This window comes from Montipora capricornis, unplaced genomic scaffold (assembly GCF_036669925.1).
Source record: "Montipora capricornis isolate CH-2021 unplaced genomic scaffold, ASM3666992v2 scaffold_456, whole genome shotgun sequence".
Classification (NCBI taxonomy): domain Eukaryota; kingdom Metazoa; phylum Cnidaria; class Anthozoa; order Scleractinia; family Acroporidae; genus Montipora; species Montipora capricornis.
This window is the reverse complement of record NW_027180191.1, coordinates 234,654-248,948: the sequence shown is the minus strand read 5'-3', so window position 1 is coordinate 248,948 and position 14,295 is coordinate 234,654. Positions and strand designations below refer to the sequence as shown.

The following is a 14,295-nucleotide window of genomic DNA, read 5'->3' as shown; positions in this document are numbered from 1 at the left end:
ATTATCTTAATCAGCTTGGGAATCCTCATGGCCTGTCAATTGACAGCGATGGGAACATTATTGTTGCCGATCGTGGTAACAAATTGATCAAAATCTTTTCACTTGATGGTCGGTTTTTGCATAGTATCGGTAATGAAGGTTCTTTCATCTTTTCCTTTCATTGCATCCAACACGACAACTTTCTTATTGTGTCAGATAGAGGTGCTCACTGTATAAAAGTTTTTAATAGGGAGGGAGAGTTTCTTTATAAATTTGGAAATAAGGGGAAGGGGAACGGGGAGTTCAATAACCATGGCTTCCTGTCAATGGACAGAGCGGGACATCTGCTGGTTTGTGATGAATCGAATCACCGAGTGCAGGTGTTTAAACTCAGCGGAGAGTTCGTAACTAATTTTGGAGTATGTGGTATAAAGGCAAGAGCGTTCAATCGCCCACTTTCTTTAGCAGTCCTTAGTGATGGTAAAGTAATTGTCACCGAGTTTCAAAACAATTGAGTTAAGATTTTTGAATAGATGTACAATTTTTTCCTGAGTTTTGTTATTCATCGTCATCGACTTTAAAATTCGTTTGTCGGCGAAAAAAATTCCAATTACAATGAGAATTTCTTAATTTGAATCGGCTTTTAAAAAAGCAGTATTGTAGATTACACAATTAAAGGCGGGAGAGTTTCAATCTTAGGTTTTTTGGGGGTTAATTAACAAATAACGAAGCCTTGACTGTGCTCTGTTCTGTTGTAAAGCATGCAGGAAGCGGCAAGAGCACGAAAGAAGTGTAGGGGGAAACACGAGCCGATAGGCGAGTGTTTCTCTTACTTCTTGAGTTTGAAAGAACTGCCGGACCGGGGGCGGCTGAGGTCTTCCATCGAAAGCACTTGACAGAATATCTGAGGAAGCCTTTAACTGACAGCTTCAACAATAGCCAAGGAAAAATTGGGAAATTCATCTGCCATTTCTGCGGATGATGGCGTGAGCTTTCGTTGTTCCGTACTTTTTACTCTCATAAAGCACGCTGTTTGACCAATGAGAGCGCGCGTTATATAGAAACTTTATTATAAAAAGGGGATAGAGGTTTTGAATTTACGCGTGGTTGTATGAGATCTCTTAATTTTAGAGTACCCACTGAATCAAATTTTAATTTATTCCTGTATATTAGCGAATTGCCTTGATCTGAACCATCAAAGGCAGGCCGGTTAAAAGAATTTTGGCTGCGGATTGTTTCCATTCACAGCAAAGAACAAATGTTGCGTTCTGAGTTCTTAACCTCTGTAAGCTCCGTATTAGTCAGTATATTTTATTCGTATATATTACACTTGTTTGAGAAAGAGGTTATTAAACAAAAAGAGAAGCCGACATGAACATGTAAATTGTAAATTATTAATGAGTTTGAGAAATATGATTCTAAGTTTCGATATAAACGAGTTTTCATAAATTAGAGAATGAAGGCCATTTCAGGTTCTAAGTAAAGTTTTGAAAGTCGTATCATTTACGTAACAATGCTAATGCTCTCATAAAAGTTCTTTGACTTGAGCCATTTTAGTTTCAATAGGAATAAAACGCAAACAGCGGTTACAAACATTTGCTTGAAATGCATAACTTTTATAAACTTAACGTTTTTTATTATATCTACGTACCGAGATGTACCCTCCAAAAAGGATCGAGATACAAATAGTCTCTTTGCGCTAGAGAAGCCAGCTGATTGGTCATACGATTTTTTTCACTAGTGAAAAACGACGCATCGACACTCTGATTGGCTATATCGTTATTTTCACTAGTGAAAAATTGTCGTATCAGCCTTTTGATTGGCTAATATGATGTTGAACTTTGGCGTGGGTGGCCTGTGCACAGATTTGTAAACATGGCGGCCGACTGGTGGATGGTTCTCAAAGTTTTTGATCTTTTATTGCTTAGTTTTCTCAGCAAAAATACTTCAGAAGATATTACAAAGTTTAAAAAGTGCTCACGCGAGCTCTGGAAGGTAAAGATTTATTTTATTTCCACAATGTTTTGCTATTTGAGGGCTTTTGGTTTGATAGCCTCACCATTAACACATACCTCGTTAACTTTATGATCTCTGTACTTATATAATAAACAAATTACTTCATGACTGGCTCGTTTGTACGATTTTTATTACTTACTTGTTGTGATGGATCGTTAAACTCACTCGTTCGCTTCGCTCACTCGTTCGTCTACGCGATCCTTCACAACTCGTGAATAAATATCGTACGCACACACCAACCATGAAGTAATCTATATGTATGTTACCACATACATCATCAGAAGTAATTATTATTCAGTTAGATAAATTTAAATTCAAAAATACAACTGTACGGACTGGGAACTAACGAAATTGATTGACATAAAACGTGTTTTGCACACGGGTCAGTGACGAATCCGAATTTTGCATGCGATCGTACAACTTCGAGCAACTCTGAGCACTTTCGTTTGGATAAACTTGCTATTTGGTAGTCGTTTAGTAGATATGACATATTATATTCACCGGGAGATATGAATAAGTTTTATGCGAGATAGTGCATTTAGTCTTAAGTCATGTAGGACCCATTACCATTTTCAGTTACGCGTGTGAGCTTTTTGTGTGAGGTCTGACTATTCAAAAAGGCCCGAGTGGTACATCGATGAAAGGAAATGCGGGATGTTTGTTGCATCTTTAAAATCGCGCTCCTAAAGACTGCGCTTCTCACCGTTACAAATTGGACAAGGGCGGGAATGTTTTCCTTAATTTATTGGATTTGTCGGCAGCATTTGTTACCGTTAACCATACCTTGTTGCTGGAACGACTGCACAAATCATTTGGCACCAGAGGAACTGTACTACAATGGTTTAATTCTTATCTTTCTCGAAGAACATCATTGAGACGAATTCTACGGTACGAGGTTCCCCAAGGTTCAGTTCTGGGACCTGTACTCTACGTTCTGTATACCGCACCAGTTGCAAATTAAAGTGTTATATAAGATCTATTATCATCTATACGCCGACGATACTCAGCTACACTTTGCATTCAAATCGGTGGATGTGGACACTACTAAATCGAGGATCGAGAACTGTATTTCTGCTATTTGTCGTTGGATGGATCTTAATGAATTGAAGCTAAACCACGACAAGACGGAGGTCATGCTCACCCACTCAAATTATCGTCCCTCTCCATCCTTTCAGTCCTTATGTGTTGGTGATGAGAGCGTGGCTGCCTCTCAGTCGGCTAGGAGTCTTGGTGTTATCTTTGATGAGTACATATGACTTTTTATGCACATGTGCCGAGCATCTGTAGATCATCATTTTATCATCTCAGGAACTTATCTAGAATTAGAAAGTATCTCACTAAAGAATCAGCAGCAGTTGTTGTTCACGCATTTGTCACATCGAAAATAGATTATTGTAATGCATTATTATATGGCCTGCCTAAATATTATGTCTCTTGCTCCAACTTTCCCGCGGCCAATTTGCGGAAAATCGTTTCGAAGCTCTTTTGTCGAACAGAAATGCTTGCTACGCAGGCTAAGAACACGGCGGCTAGAGCTGTTGTTTTGCAAATGAGTGGGTTTCGCCATATCACACCTGTTTTGTGCAAGCTTCACTGGGTACCGATTCGTTCAATACCGTATTATTTTGAAGATTCTGCTTTTAGTGTATAAATCACTACTGAATGGGACATCGCCTAGCTATTTAGCTCAGAAGCTACATTATCGTTCTCAGACTAGATCATTGAGGTCTGTCAGTACTGAACTTTTAATGCAACCTAGATCGTATACCAAAACCTATGGAGACAGAGCATTTGCTGTTCATGCACCAAGAGAATGGAACTTAATATCCTATGAAATTCGGAAGTCTAACACCATCTCGAGATTTAAAAGATCATTTAAGACGTACCTGTTTACTAAATTTAGTAATAACAGATCATTGTTTCTGTTGATTTGCATATATTGCTTTAGTTTTAATTATTCCTTTTTTTAATCATTGTAGACATAATAGGATATGGTTGTAAATTTGTAAATATTTGTTATTATTATATGGCTTGTGTTTGTAGCCGATATAACGCGCGCTCCGATTGGCTAATTGTGACTGAATTGTAGGGCATTATTCTCCCGTAATGCCCACGGGCCGATTACGGGCTTGCAAAAACAAAACAAAAGGTAATTAAAAAGCCATATAATAAACTACTTACTAACCGAGCTAGCTTGAGCCGTATTGGGGAATATTGGCCCTCGCCCGAGCGCAGCAGGGTCCATACTGCCACGACCTCGGGCCAATATTCCCCAGTACGGCCCTCGCGCTCGGTTAGTAAGAAGTTAATTATGTTGTTTATATGATTGTAAAGCGCCTTGATCATAGAATAACAGCGCTATAGACATAAAGTTATTATTATTATTATTATTATTATTATTATTATTATTATTATTATTATTATTATTATTATTATTATTATTATTACCAAACCGCAATAATTGGCACTTAGCCGAGCTCAAAATCGAGAATCAACGAGATCGTCAAGTTCAGAATCCTTAAAATTGGTATGTTGAAATGCCAGATATACATTTATGGTTCCTTAACTTTGAACAAAGAATTTCATGACACAAAAGATACGCTGGTAACAATTCTAGGAAAATCAAGGGGGTACTCAAAGTCAAAATCCTCAATAGCATTAAAAGGTTTTATCCCTAAGGACAGCTCAAAGCGCGAAGGTGTATTTAACACTTGGAGGGACAGTGTATAGAAAACCGTCTGGCGTAGATGAGGCTCCCGTCACATGTTTCCCGAAAGCAAAGGGCAAAACGCCATGGTAGGATGATCGGGAGGAGGGAAAGAATTCTTCGGGAACGTTTATCTTATTTTCGTTTAATACCTGTGCCGGTTTGAAAGGCGTTTCAAGTTATATACATCGCTAAAGAAGTGGAACCAGGACAATCAATGAAAGTGTTCTCGGTGAAATCGGGATTAGAACATCGAGGACAGAGATCGTCATCAGACAATTTAAATCTTTTCAGCTCTTTTCTAGTCGTAATTCTATGCAAAAACTTACAGGAAAACTGTCTTAATTTATTATCTTTAGAAGCGGCATAAGTGTCAGTGAAGTGTAAACCCCTTTTGCCAATTATCTTAAATCACAGGAAATTGCTTCTCTCAAGCGGTCTTAATAGAAGTTGGGACAGCAGTAGATTTCTCAGTTATTAGTTTGTAATAGTTTTTACAACGTAAAATCATGAGATCTAAACTTACGTCCTCTGAGATTTTTAGAGTAGAAGAAGATTCCTGGTTCCACTTCATTCTACAGCCTTACACTTGGGTGGTTCAATGGCACACACCGTGAATACAAAAATAGACTCTCACTATAGCAATCAGCTTGTTATATGTTCTTGGAGAACCTCCTTACTTTCAACTTGACTGTTCCCCAAAAACGCAGACTAGACATTCTTCTTCTATATCAGAAAAAAAAATTATTTATCGGTGTAAAGTATTGGAAAAGAATTTTGATCATAAGGATTTTATTAACAAGATTGTGCCATCCTGTAACCCCTCTATCTAGTAGACGGTATTGAGAAAATGTCAAAGTAGCAGAATGTATTGACTAACGCCCATCCTTCTTTGTTTTCTTTTTATACCACAACTATTATTTATAACGTACTATGGTTTGTATATGTTATTTAATTTATGTCCAATAAAAAAAGAAAAAAAATACATAGCTAAGCTGAAAAATCAAGACATGCCTTCTTTATGCCGCGTGTTAACCCTTTCTTTGCTTTTGTAGCAAACATTTTCACCCCTTAGAAATGCACTGAGCAACATCAGCTTAATTACTTTTAAGAAATTCATAAAAAAAGTGACACTTTGATGACGTGAATTTCTAAGAAATCCAGTCAGACATTTTAATTGGTTGAAATCACAAAACCAGACAACTATCAACCAAAGTCACGTCACACAGATGTTTTGTTCATTTTAACGCGAGTTCAACACGGAAATCCATACCTCTCTGCGTTCGTCATGGATATCAAAACCTTTCTAGACAATATTCATGAACACGTTTGTTGTCCTGTATGTATGACCAGGTTCACTAATCCAAAGCAGCTTCCTTGCTTACACAGTTTTTGCCTTCATTGCCTGCAAAGGATTCAACAAACATGCGGAATCCGAGATACTATTTCATGCCCAGAGTGCAGGCGAAACTTCAGGATCCCTGGGAACGGTGATCTTAACGCTTTTCCAACAAACTTTCGAGTCAACAGTTTGTTGGATGCTTTGCCTGTCACAGAGTGCAATACGAGTGGCATCAAGTGTGGAAATTGCGAGAAAACAAGCGGAGAATCTGCGTACTGCTTCACTTGTTGCTCGTTCTGGTGTGGTAACTGCCTCCCTCTGCATAACGGGCTAAGGAGCAATAAAGAACACCACGTATTGGCTTTGAAAGACTTTCGAGACGAAGACTTTGAGAACATTTTAAAGCAGCCAACACTTTGTGGGAAACACGAGAAGAAAGAATTGGAGTTTTATTGTCAGGTGTGCAAAATAGCCATTTGCAACGCTTGTGCTCTTACAGATCACGAAGGTCACGCCAAAATTGTTTTGGAAGATGCCGCAAAGGAACGCAAATCGATAGTCAATGCAGCAATTGAATCAAAGAAACGAAGAGCGCAGGAGAAGATGACAAGGACTGCGACAATTGATAAAAACTGCGTTTCAATTCAAGAACAAGCCGCACGAGTGAAAAGCGACGTGCAGCAGTTTGGCGACACGTGCATTGCAGCCATTGAAGTGCAAAAGAATCACATCTTCGATGAGGTGGACAACAAAGTGCGAGAATCGTTGCAGCTTCTAGGAAAGCAAAGGGAGGAGATTGACGAAGACGTGAAAATGCAAGAAACAGAAATTAAAAAAGCGGAAATGATTGTAAAGCGAAGCACAAACGCTCAAATCATGCAGCCCCATGAATTTCTGGAGAAAATAGTTCAGGAAAAAGCTTACGAAGAAGATTCGGCTGACTGTGACATCGAATATTCCATGGATTTTTTCTTTAAAAGGAACGAAAAGTTGTTTGATGATTTAAAAGTTCAACAAATAGGTTTAATCACCAAAACTAGCCCGGAAGACTCGAGCGCTGAGGGAAACGGAATCAGCGAAGTAACTGTTGGACTTAACGCTGAGATTGTTGTAACTACAAGGGACACACAAAAAGAGCAATGTTATCAAGAAAGTGACCGCCTGACATTGGAAATCAGAAATCTTGAAAGCCGTGGCAGTGCAATCAAGCCTCGAGTTCAAAATAACAAACATGGCACTTACAAAATCACCTATTTTGCCAAAGAAACCGGAAGATGTCAGGCATCCGTGAAAGTCAACGGAAAACATGTTCGTGGCAGCCCTTTTGAGGTTCAAGTCAAACGCAGACAGTTCAGACCCGCGTTATCCTTTGGACAACGAGGTTCGGAAGCTGGAATGCTTTTCGGGCCTTGGGGAGTGGCAGTGAATCCCAAAGATGAGATTGCAGTGAGTGAGGTTGGTAACCACAGAGTACAGATCTTTGCCAGTGATGGATCGTACTTAAGATCGTTTGGTAAAAAGGGTAATCAGCAGGGAGAGTTTGACTCTCCTTGTGGGATTTCTTTTCATAATGATAAGATCATAGTGGCAGACTGTAGAAACCACCGAGTTCAGCTGTTTAGTGATCAGGGTTATTATTTCAATCAGTTTGGAGGAGAAGGTAGCCTAGGTTTCCAGCTTCAGTTTCCTCGTGGCCTGTCAATTGACAGCGATGGCAACATCATTGTAGCTGATAGTGGTAACAAATTAATCAAGATCTTTTCACTCGATGGTCGATTTTTGCGTACAATCGGTAACAAAGGTTCTTTAATCGATCCCGTTCATTGTATCCAACAGGACAACTTTCTTATTGTGTCAGACAGAGGTGATGACTGTATAAAAGTTTTTAATAGGGAGGGAAAGTTTCTTTATAAATTTGGAAATAAGGGAAGGGGGACGGAGAGTTCGATGATCCTCGCTGCCTGTCAGTGGACAGAGCGGGACATCTGTTGGTTTGTGATTCATCGAATCACCGAGTGCAGGTGTTCAACCTTAGAGGAGAGTTTGTGACGAAGTTTGGAGTATGTGCTTCAAGAAAAGGAGCGTTTACTAACCCATTTTCCACAGCAGTCCTTAGAGATGGTGAAATACTTGTCAGCGAGTTTTATAACCATTGTGTTCAGATTTTTGAATAGATGTACATTTTTCCTAATTCTTGTTATTTTAAAATAAGTCGAGGTGAATATTCACCGATAATCACTGAGCCTGAGGCGAATAATTGTTTTAGTATAAATACAAAGGTGATTATTTCAAAAAAGAGAAATAAAAACATTTCAACACGAAATCAACTTCACTTACAGTGGCAAATCGGCAACTGGCAGTCATTTTGTCCGACGAGGTAACTATCGGCTGATTATCCGACATATCGAGCCAATGAGAGCGCGCGATTTTGTATAATCACCTGTGTATTTATACTAAAATAGTTTATTACATCTCTCAGATAGTACGAGCGCTATGATTGGCTATAGTACAGCCCGCTATGCGTACTGCTAAATTTGAAATTTTGATGCAACATTTTCACTACGTTTTTCACATTTCCGTAAGGTCGCAATAGTAGCAAGTATGATAAATACTGTAGGAAACAGACAATTTTTTTAAAAGACATGTTTCGGCATGCTTATGCCATCATCAGTTTAATGAGTTCCTAAGTGTGAACAGTTATAAAGTCTACGGGTAGATGAAAAAAATATTACAACATGACGTAATACAAAAGCGGGCACTATTTACAGCGTGACACCAAACATCAAGGTGTTACACTTCTGTGCTTGGCCTTTGTTAAATATTTAAAAGGGAAGGCTTCAAGATGGGATAAAACTGCCTTGGGGGACTGGGTCTAGTTGAAAAAACCGTTTATTTTCAAAAGCAGTAAAAATTCAAAAAAGGGCAAGCACAGTTTTGTAGAAGCTTACTTTACACATTGTCCTAAACCAGTCCGGTTTAATAACTCGCAACAAAAAAGTGTTGCCATTTTTGTCTCAAGACATTTTATTGTTTTCTGGCCGCGTGCAGTCACGTGACAACATGAGCATATTTGGCACATACCAAATTGACAGAAACCACACATCATACGGTATGTGTCTGGCAAAGTTTCATCTTTCTAATGCTTAAGTGCTCCGAGTTAGACCACCCCCCATCACGTTTTGATTAAATCATTGTTTACCCATGCCTTAATTTACCTGAGTTCTTTTAATTATTTACTTCTGTATAATATCTCAATCGATATGCATGCATAATTATCGAAACAAATCCTATAACCTGACCCTAATTTTCTCTAGGCTTAATTTAGGCCCCAAAGAAAGTTTTTTCAATTCATCTCAGTGGGTATTCAACCTGGTTAAAATGCGGATCACCAATTTAAGATTAAAACAGATTCAACCTGAAAACGTATTTTACCTGCAACATATACGTTTTCATCTGTATCCAATTTCGAGGGCGTTTTCAAATCGATGTGGTTTCCATGAATACGCTCAGCGTTTTAGTGCGGACAGAGGCCTAAATGCATCGAAATTTATGCGTTTTCAAACGAAATAGCATTAGTGTGGACAAGGCTTGAGATCTGATAATTACACTCATAACCAAGGGTTTCGTATGATTTTAATTTTCGGGAAAAAAGAGTTTTCGCGCCACAATTAAATTTTTTCAGCCTTGTATAAATGTCCTTTTGATTAGCGAGTGAAGGCGATTCCAGGTTCAAAGTAAATTGTAGAAAGTCATCGTTGTGAAAAAAGTGCTATTGCTGATGCGAAAACGGCATAGAAAAACTTGAGGGAAGAGTAATTTAATTTCATGTACATGTAGGCGATGTGTGTTTTGTGGCCATATGTAAGTCTTGAAAAATGTACACTGTAGAGGAATTACTAGAGCTTGTTTTCACGTAGGTATTACACTTGGTGTAACATTGCTTAATTAGAATAAAACCAACAAGACAAATTTATTGTGATTTTTGTACCCTTTGTCGAGCATCTCTCAGTTCCTTTCATAATCTCTGTACGGATTGCACAACAACTGCTCTTTTACAAACAAACAACTTCACGGGAAAGTGGTTATTACTGAAACACCACGAAATGAATACAGGTGTTGCCGGGCTTCGTGTTGAGCGAATAATTTTTGTTAAATGCATATAGACCCATATCACTCAATGTCCAAACAAAAGATTTTGCCCGTCGAACCTCTCATTCAATGTGAGGCTGGACGGGCAAAGACAATGCAAAGACAAAGCCTTTATTCCCCAAGGACTCCAAAATGGCCACTGAGTGATAAAGGTGAATAGGCACTACGGCTTTCCACTACGGACGTTGCACCTCTGGTGCTCGTTTAGCTCTTCTAAAATCTAAAGCCTGAAGCAATTTTCCTGCTAAATTCTCTTTTGCAAGATATCCACTTAAAATAAGTGTTGCATCTTTTTGTCCAAATGAACGTTCAAAAATGAAGAGCTTTACTACACGAATATCCTCTACAATTGCCATGTTTTGCCATAAAAACCAACCAGACGTCTTCGCTTGGCTCAAGAAGTTCTCTGTGTAATTTTATCCGCCATTTCGACTAAGAATTCCTTATTTGTCATCATCCTGAGTGGACGCTCGAGGGCGATCCATGGCACATCGGAAAATGTCATTTCAACTGATTCCAATTAAAACTGGCCAGTGATGGGCTAATTACCATAGCTCGAGTTTCGTGTCGATCGGAATTGACGCCGATTTTCCCCGATTATTTTTTCCGAATGGTTCAAGGGTGAACCGTCTTCGGATGAGTCTGATGAAGGTTGTAACAGTTTGGGGAAAATTTATCTCGATGATCACCGAGGATTATTGATATTTGCTTGTAACCATAATGGCTGTAAGTGCTTGTAACCATAATGGCTGTAAGTGACTCTCAGCATGGCTGTCTGAATGACGTCACGGTGTTCATGGCGATGAGAAACAAACACATTTTGTTAAAAAATAGACGTTAAAAAACGGCGATCAAAATGTGTTTTAATATATATACTTATATTTAAGCAAGCCTAAAAGAGGAGCCCGCTTAATTATTATTTATGTTTTTCTTTTGAGATATTTTTCATGTATGTCCCCAAACTCCCCTCAGTAGATGCACGGGGATTTCAATAAGCGTCACGAAGTGTCCCCTTGCTCTTCTCCCCAGGTTTACCACCACTCGTTTCTCGGAATACTATGGCCAATTAACGTGAAAAAGTGTTTCCCAAATGGTGCCCCCCAAGTAAAGATAAAAAGCTGCATTTATTCTAAGCTAAAAATAACGCTAACCTTTCCCCTTATCTTATTCCCGGAAAAAGGTAGCAAAGGCTTAGACTTAAAGGCACACTTTGTGGCCAACGCGATTTTTCTTTATTCACCAACACAACTAACGACTTATGTTTCATAGAGGAAAAGATTCTCGGTCCGAGCACATGATCTGCAGGAGTGGTCGCTAAGCTTACAATCTCGTGGAGTGGTCGCTAGGCCCTCCGCGACACTCCCCAGCCGAGAAGTTTAAACTGTCAATGTTGGGGATGAAAGGAAATTTCAACGGAACGAAATGGAGTTATAACAGAACAACATGGTAAAAAGAAGATAACAATTTGCGATCAGCATTAAACGTCTCCTTTAGTAGGTCGGGTAGAGGATTGTGTCCTGGGAGCTTTTAAGTGTTTCTGGGTCCGTTCATGCAAACTCTGTACGTACTCCTCGAACCATAGCTTCCAAAACATGTGAAGATGTTGCTGACCTTTACGCCACATGTCAAGGAGGTTTTGTGAAGAACTCAACTCCCTAAGGATATCTGGGTCTTGCTGTCGATCTTCTTCTGCTAGGTATGCCTGTTTTAAGGTTTAGGCTGAGGAAATCTTCTGGGGTGAGTGTGAATCCAGAGATTAAGTCAGCTCCTATATAAACGAATGGCCGGGAATTGAAACTGCCTCGACTTCTTTTACAATGGTTTCCAGTTGAACCATAGTAAGACAAATCTTTCCAATACTCTTTCGAATAGACTGCTTTGCAAGCCACAATCTTGCACAAAAAGGGTTGAGAGTTTTAAAAACAGGGGTTATTTTGCGCATTACGTCCTCAATATCGCACATTATTAGCGATCCCCCTCCCCCCTACAACCAATGTTGATAAGCCCAGGTTCGACATGCTTTGTTTCGTCTAGCAACATTGATCAGGGGGGGGGGGGGGGGCAAAAAGAGAGCTTATTTTTCATACTCGTGATCGGAGTTTAGTCCAAAAGCAGAGTTTTCTCTGCAGAGATTGCAGTTGAATGATGAAGCTCCACTTTGTGCCTTCGTTGGTCAGGTACCTTTGTGTGTCAGGACTTGTCGTAGAGAGTTGCCATGCTTTCTCAACACTTGGAAATTATCTGTTTCGGTTTTCCAAGTGTGGCAATGAATCTTCTTAGGCATAACAAGAATTGTTCAGCAGTCATATCACGAACCACTTCTAAGTGAATAGCCCTAACACCTAAACAAGTAAACAGACACAGCCAGACTTTTTGGGTTGCTGATGGCTGACTGAATTTCACATACAAGGGTCCAAGATAGTCAATACCGGTGTAGGTAAAGGGCAGGGATCCTTCTATTCTTGATCCAGGATAAGGGGCCATTGCGGGCATTCTGGATGGTCCTCGTTGATGTCGTCTGTATCTCAAGCAGTTGAGTAGAACTCTTCCTACAGCTGATCTCCCTTGTGGATTCCAGAATTCTCTTCTGATAGTTGCTAATGGTTGAGATATGTTGTCTTGGTTAAATGTTTTTTAAACCAGCTTATTTTTTTGTAACCAGTTTGTTTGTGTGTTTTTTTTTCAAACCAGGAATATAATTTTAAACCAGCTTATTTATCAACTGTCTGAAAAGGGAATTTTATCTTTTGGGGTGTGTTTTAAAAATAGGGGCATGGCTTTTTGGGGGCATTTGAAAACAAAACATCATTGGTGGATTGATCTTTTCCTCCTACTTTTCGTCTATCCCTTCTCTCCCGATTATCGTCACTCCAATTTCCATTCATGTGCACATTGGCCATATCCCAAGTACTATCACTGCCAACCCCCGTCTACAAATCCTACTTACAATTTTTCCTTTTACAGTATGTCTTACCCTTCTGCTAGATTTCGAACCACTGCATCGCCTGATTACTATCCCAGAGCTTTCTCCACTGAGCCACCGAGAAGTGTTATAAATCCTGTTCATAAATGTTGATACGAATGATTGTTATTGCGTCCCACACTTCCCTCGGATAACATTCGTATTCATTTGCATAATCATAAGTGGGCAAATGTAAAAAATAGCCTACGATGTACTATACTTCATTGTAATTTTTGCATTGAACGTTAAGAAAAAAAAGAGAATAATAGGCCTTTTTCCATATGTAAAAATTCAGCTTCAAAGAGAGGTTCTGAGGACAAACACAAAGGAAAGTGGGTGATATGCAAATATTTTTTACATTCATTCCAACGTGTTTCTATTTTTTATGTCCTAACTGCCTCACTCTGAAGCTGAATATTTGATATTTCGAAAATGGTCCTGAAGTCCCAGGAGTCATGTCAGAATATTCATAAAAAGCGAACAGGGCTTATTTTTCATGACAATCTCCTACGAAGTATGGCTTCAACATGCGACGATTCCACTCCAAATTGTGTAGACAAAATGGAATTCTTTTTGGCTTTGGACAGCCTTAAACAACAGCAAAATACCTGCCCAGTAAATCTGAAATTACTTTATTCGCAGACCACAATTTCTAAAAGACAAAACATTGGGTGAGACAGAACTTTACTGAAGTCAGCCAAAAGGTTATTAATCGCTTTGTCAGCTTATGTCGATTGCATGCAGAACACAAACCAATTACGAGTAGAGTCAAAGAGGTAACCCACATATGACACTGAGCCTGAGAATCGAACCACATTGACCACATTGGTGGGAGGCGAGTGCTCTCACCATTGCGCTATCCCTGCACCCCAGTTCAACAACTGAACTGGTTTGAAAAAAACAGACTGGTTTGAAAAAAAAACCGGTTTGAGAAAATTAAACCGAAAAATTAAATTAAACCACAACAGATACACCTGCATGCTTCAACTTTTCATGGAAGCTCTTGAGGACTAAGCTTGTAAAGACATGGTTCCTTGGAAGAAGTTTTGGGAACACTGTATGTTCTGGGAGGTTCTCACTGATCAATCTACCATGGCAACGTAGTATTTCGTTTTCATCCAGCTGCAGGCCTAATTGGTT

The 14,295-nt window shown here is 39.3% G+C and overlaps 2 protein-coding genes across 2 annotated transcripts in view; both read left to right on the top strand.

Moving 5' to 3' along the window:
* LOC138036074 (E3 ubiquitin-protein ligase TRIM71-like) overlaps positions 1–1,616 on the top strand; it is a 3,765-nt gene extending 2,149 nt beyond the window's left edge. Inside the window, exon 1 of the mRNA XM_068882438.1 lies at positions 1–1,616. This exon is cut by the window's left edge and continues 2,149 nt beyond it. Within this exon, the coding sequence (XP_068738539.1) occupies positions 1–494 (494 nt within the window). The 3' untranslated portion in view covers positions 495–1,616.
* A 4,374-nt stretch (positions 1,617–5,990) lies between these two features.
* On the top strand, positions 5,991–8,093 carry LOC138036086 (E3 ubiquitin-protein ligase TRIM71-like). Its single transcript, XM_068882447.1, has one exon. The coding sequence runs from the start codon at positions 5,991–5,993 to the stop codon at positions 8,091–8,093; it is 2,103 nt and encodes a 700-aa protein (XP_068738548.1).
* The last annotated feature ends 6,202 nt before the right edge of the window (positions 8,094–14,295 follow it).

Bases quoted from the DNA above. Each gene is read 5' to 3' on its own strand.
- LOC138036086 (XM_068882447.1), top strand. From the start codon at position 5,991: ATGGATATCAAAACCTTTCTAGACAATATTCATGAACACGTTTGTTGT.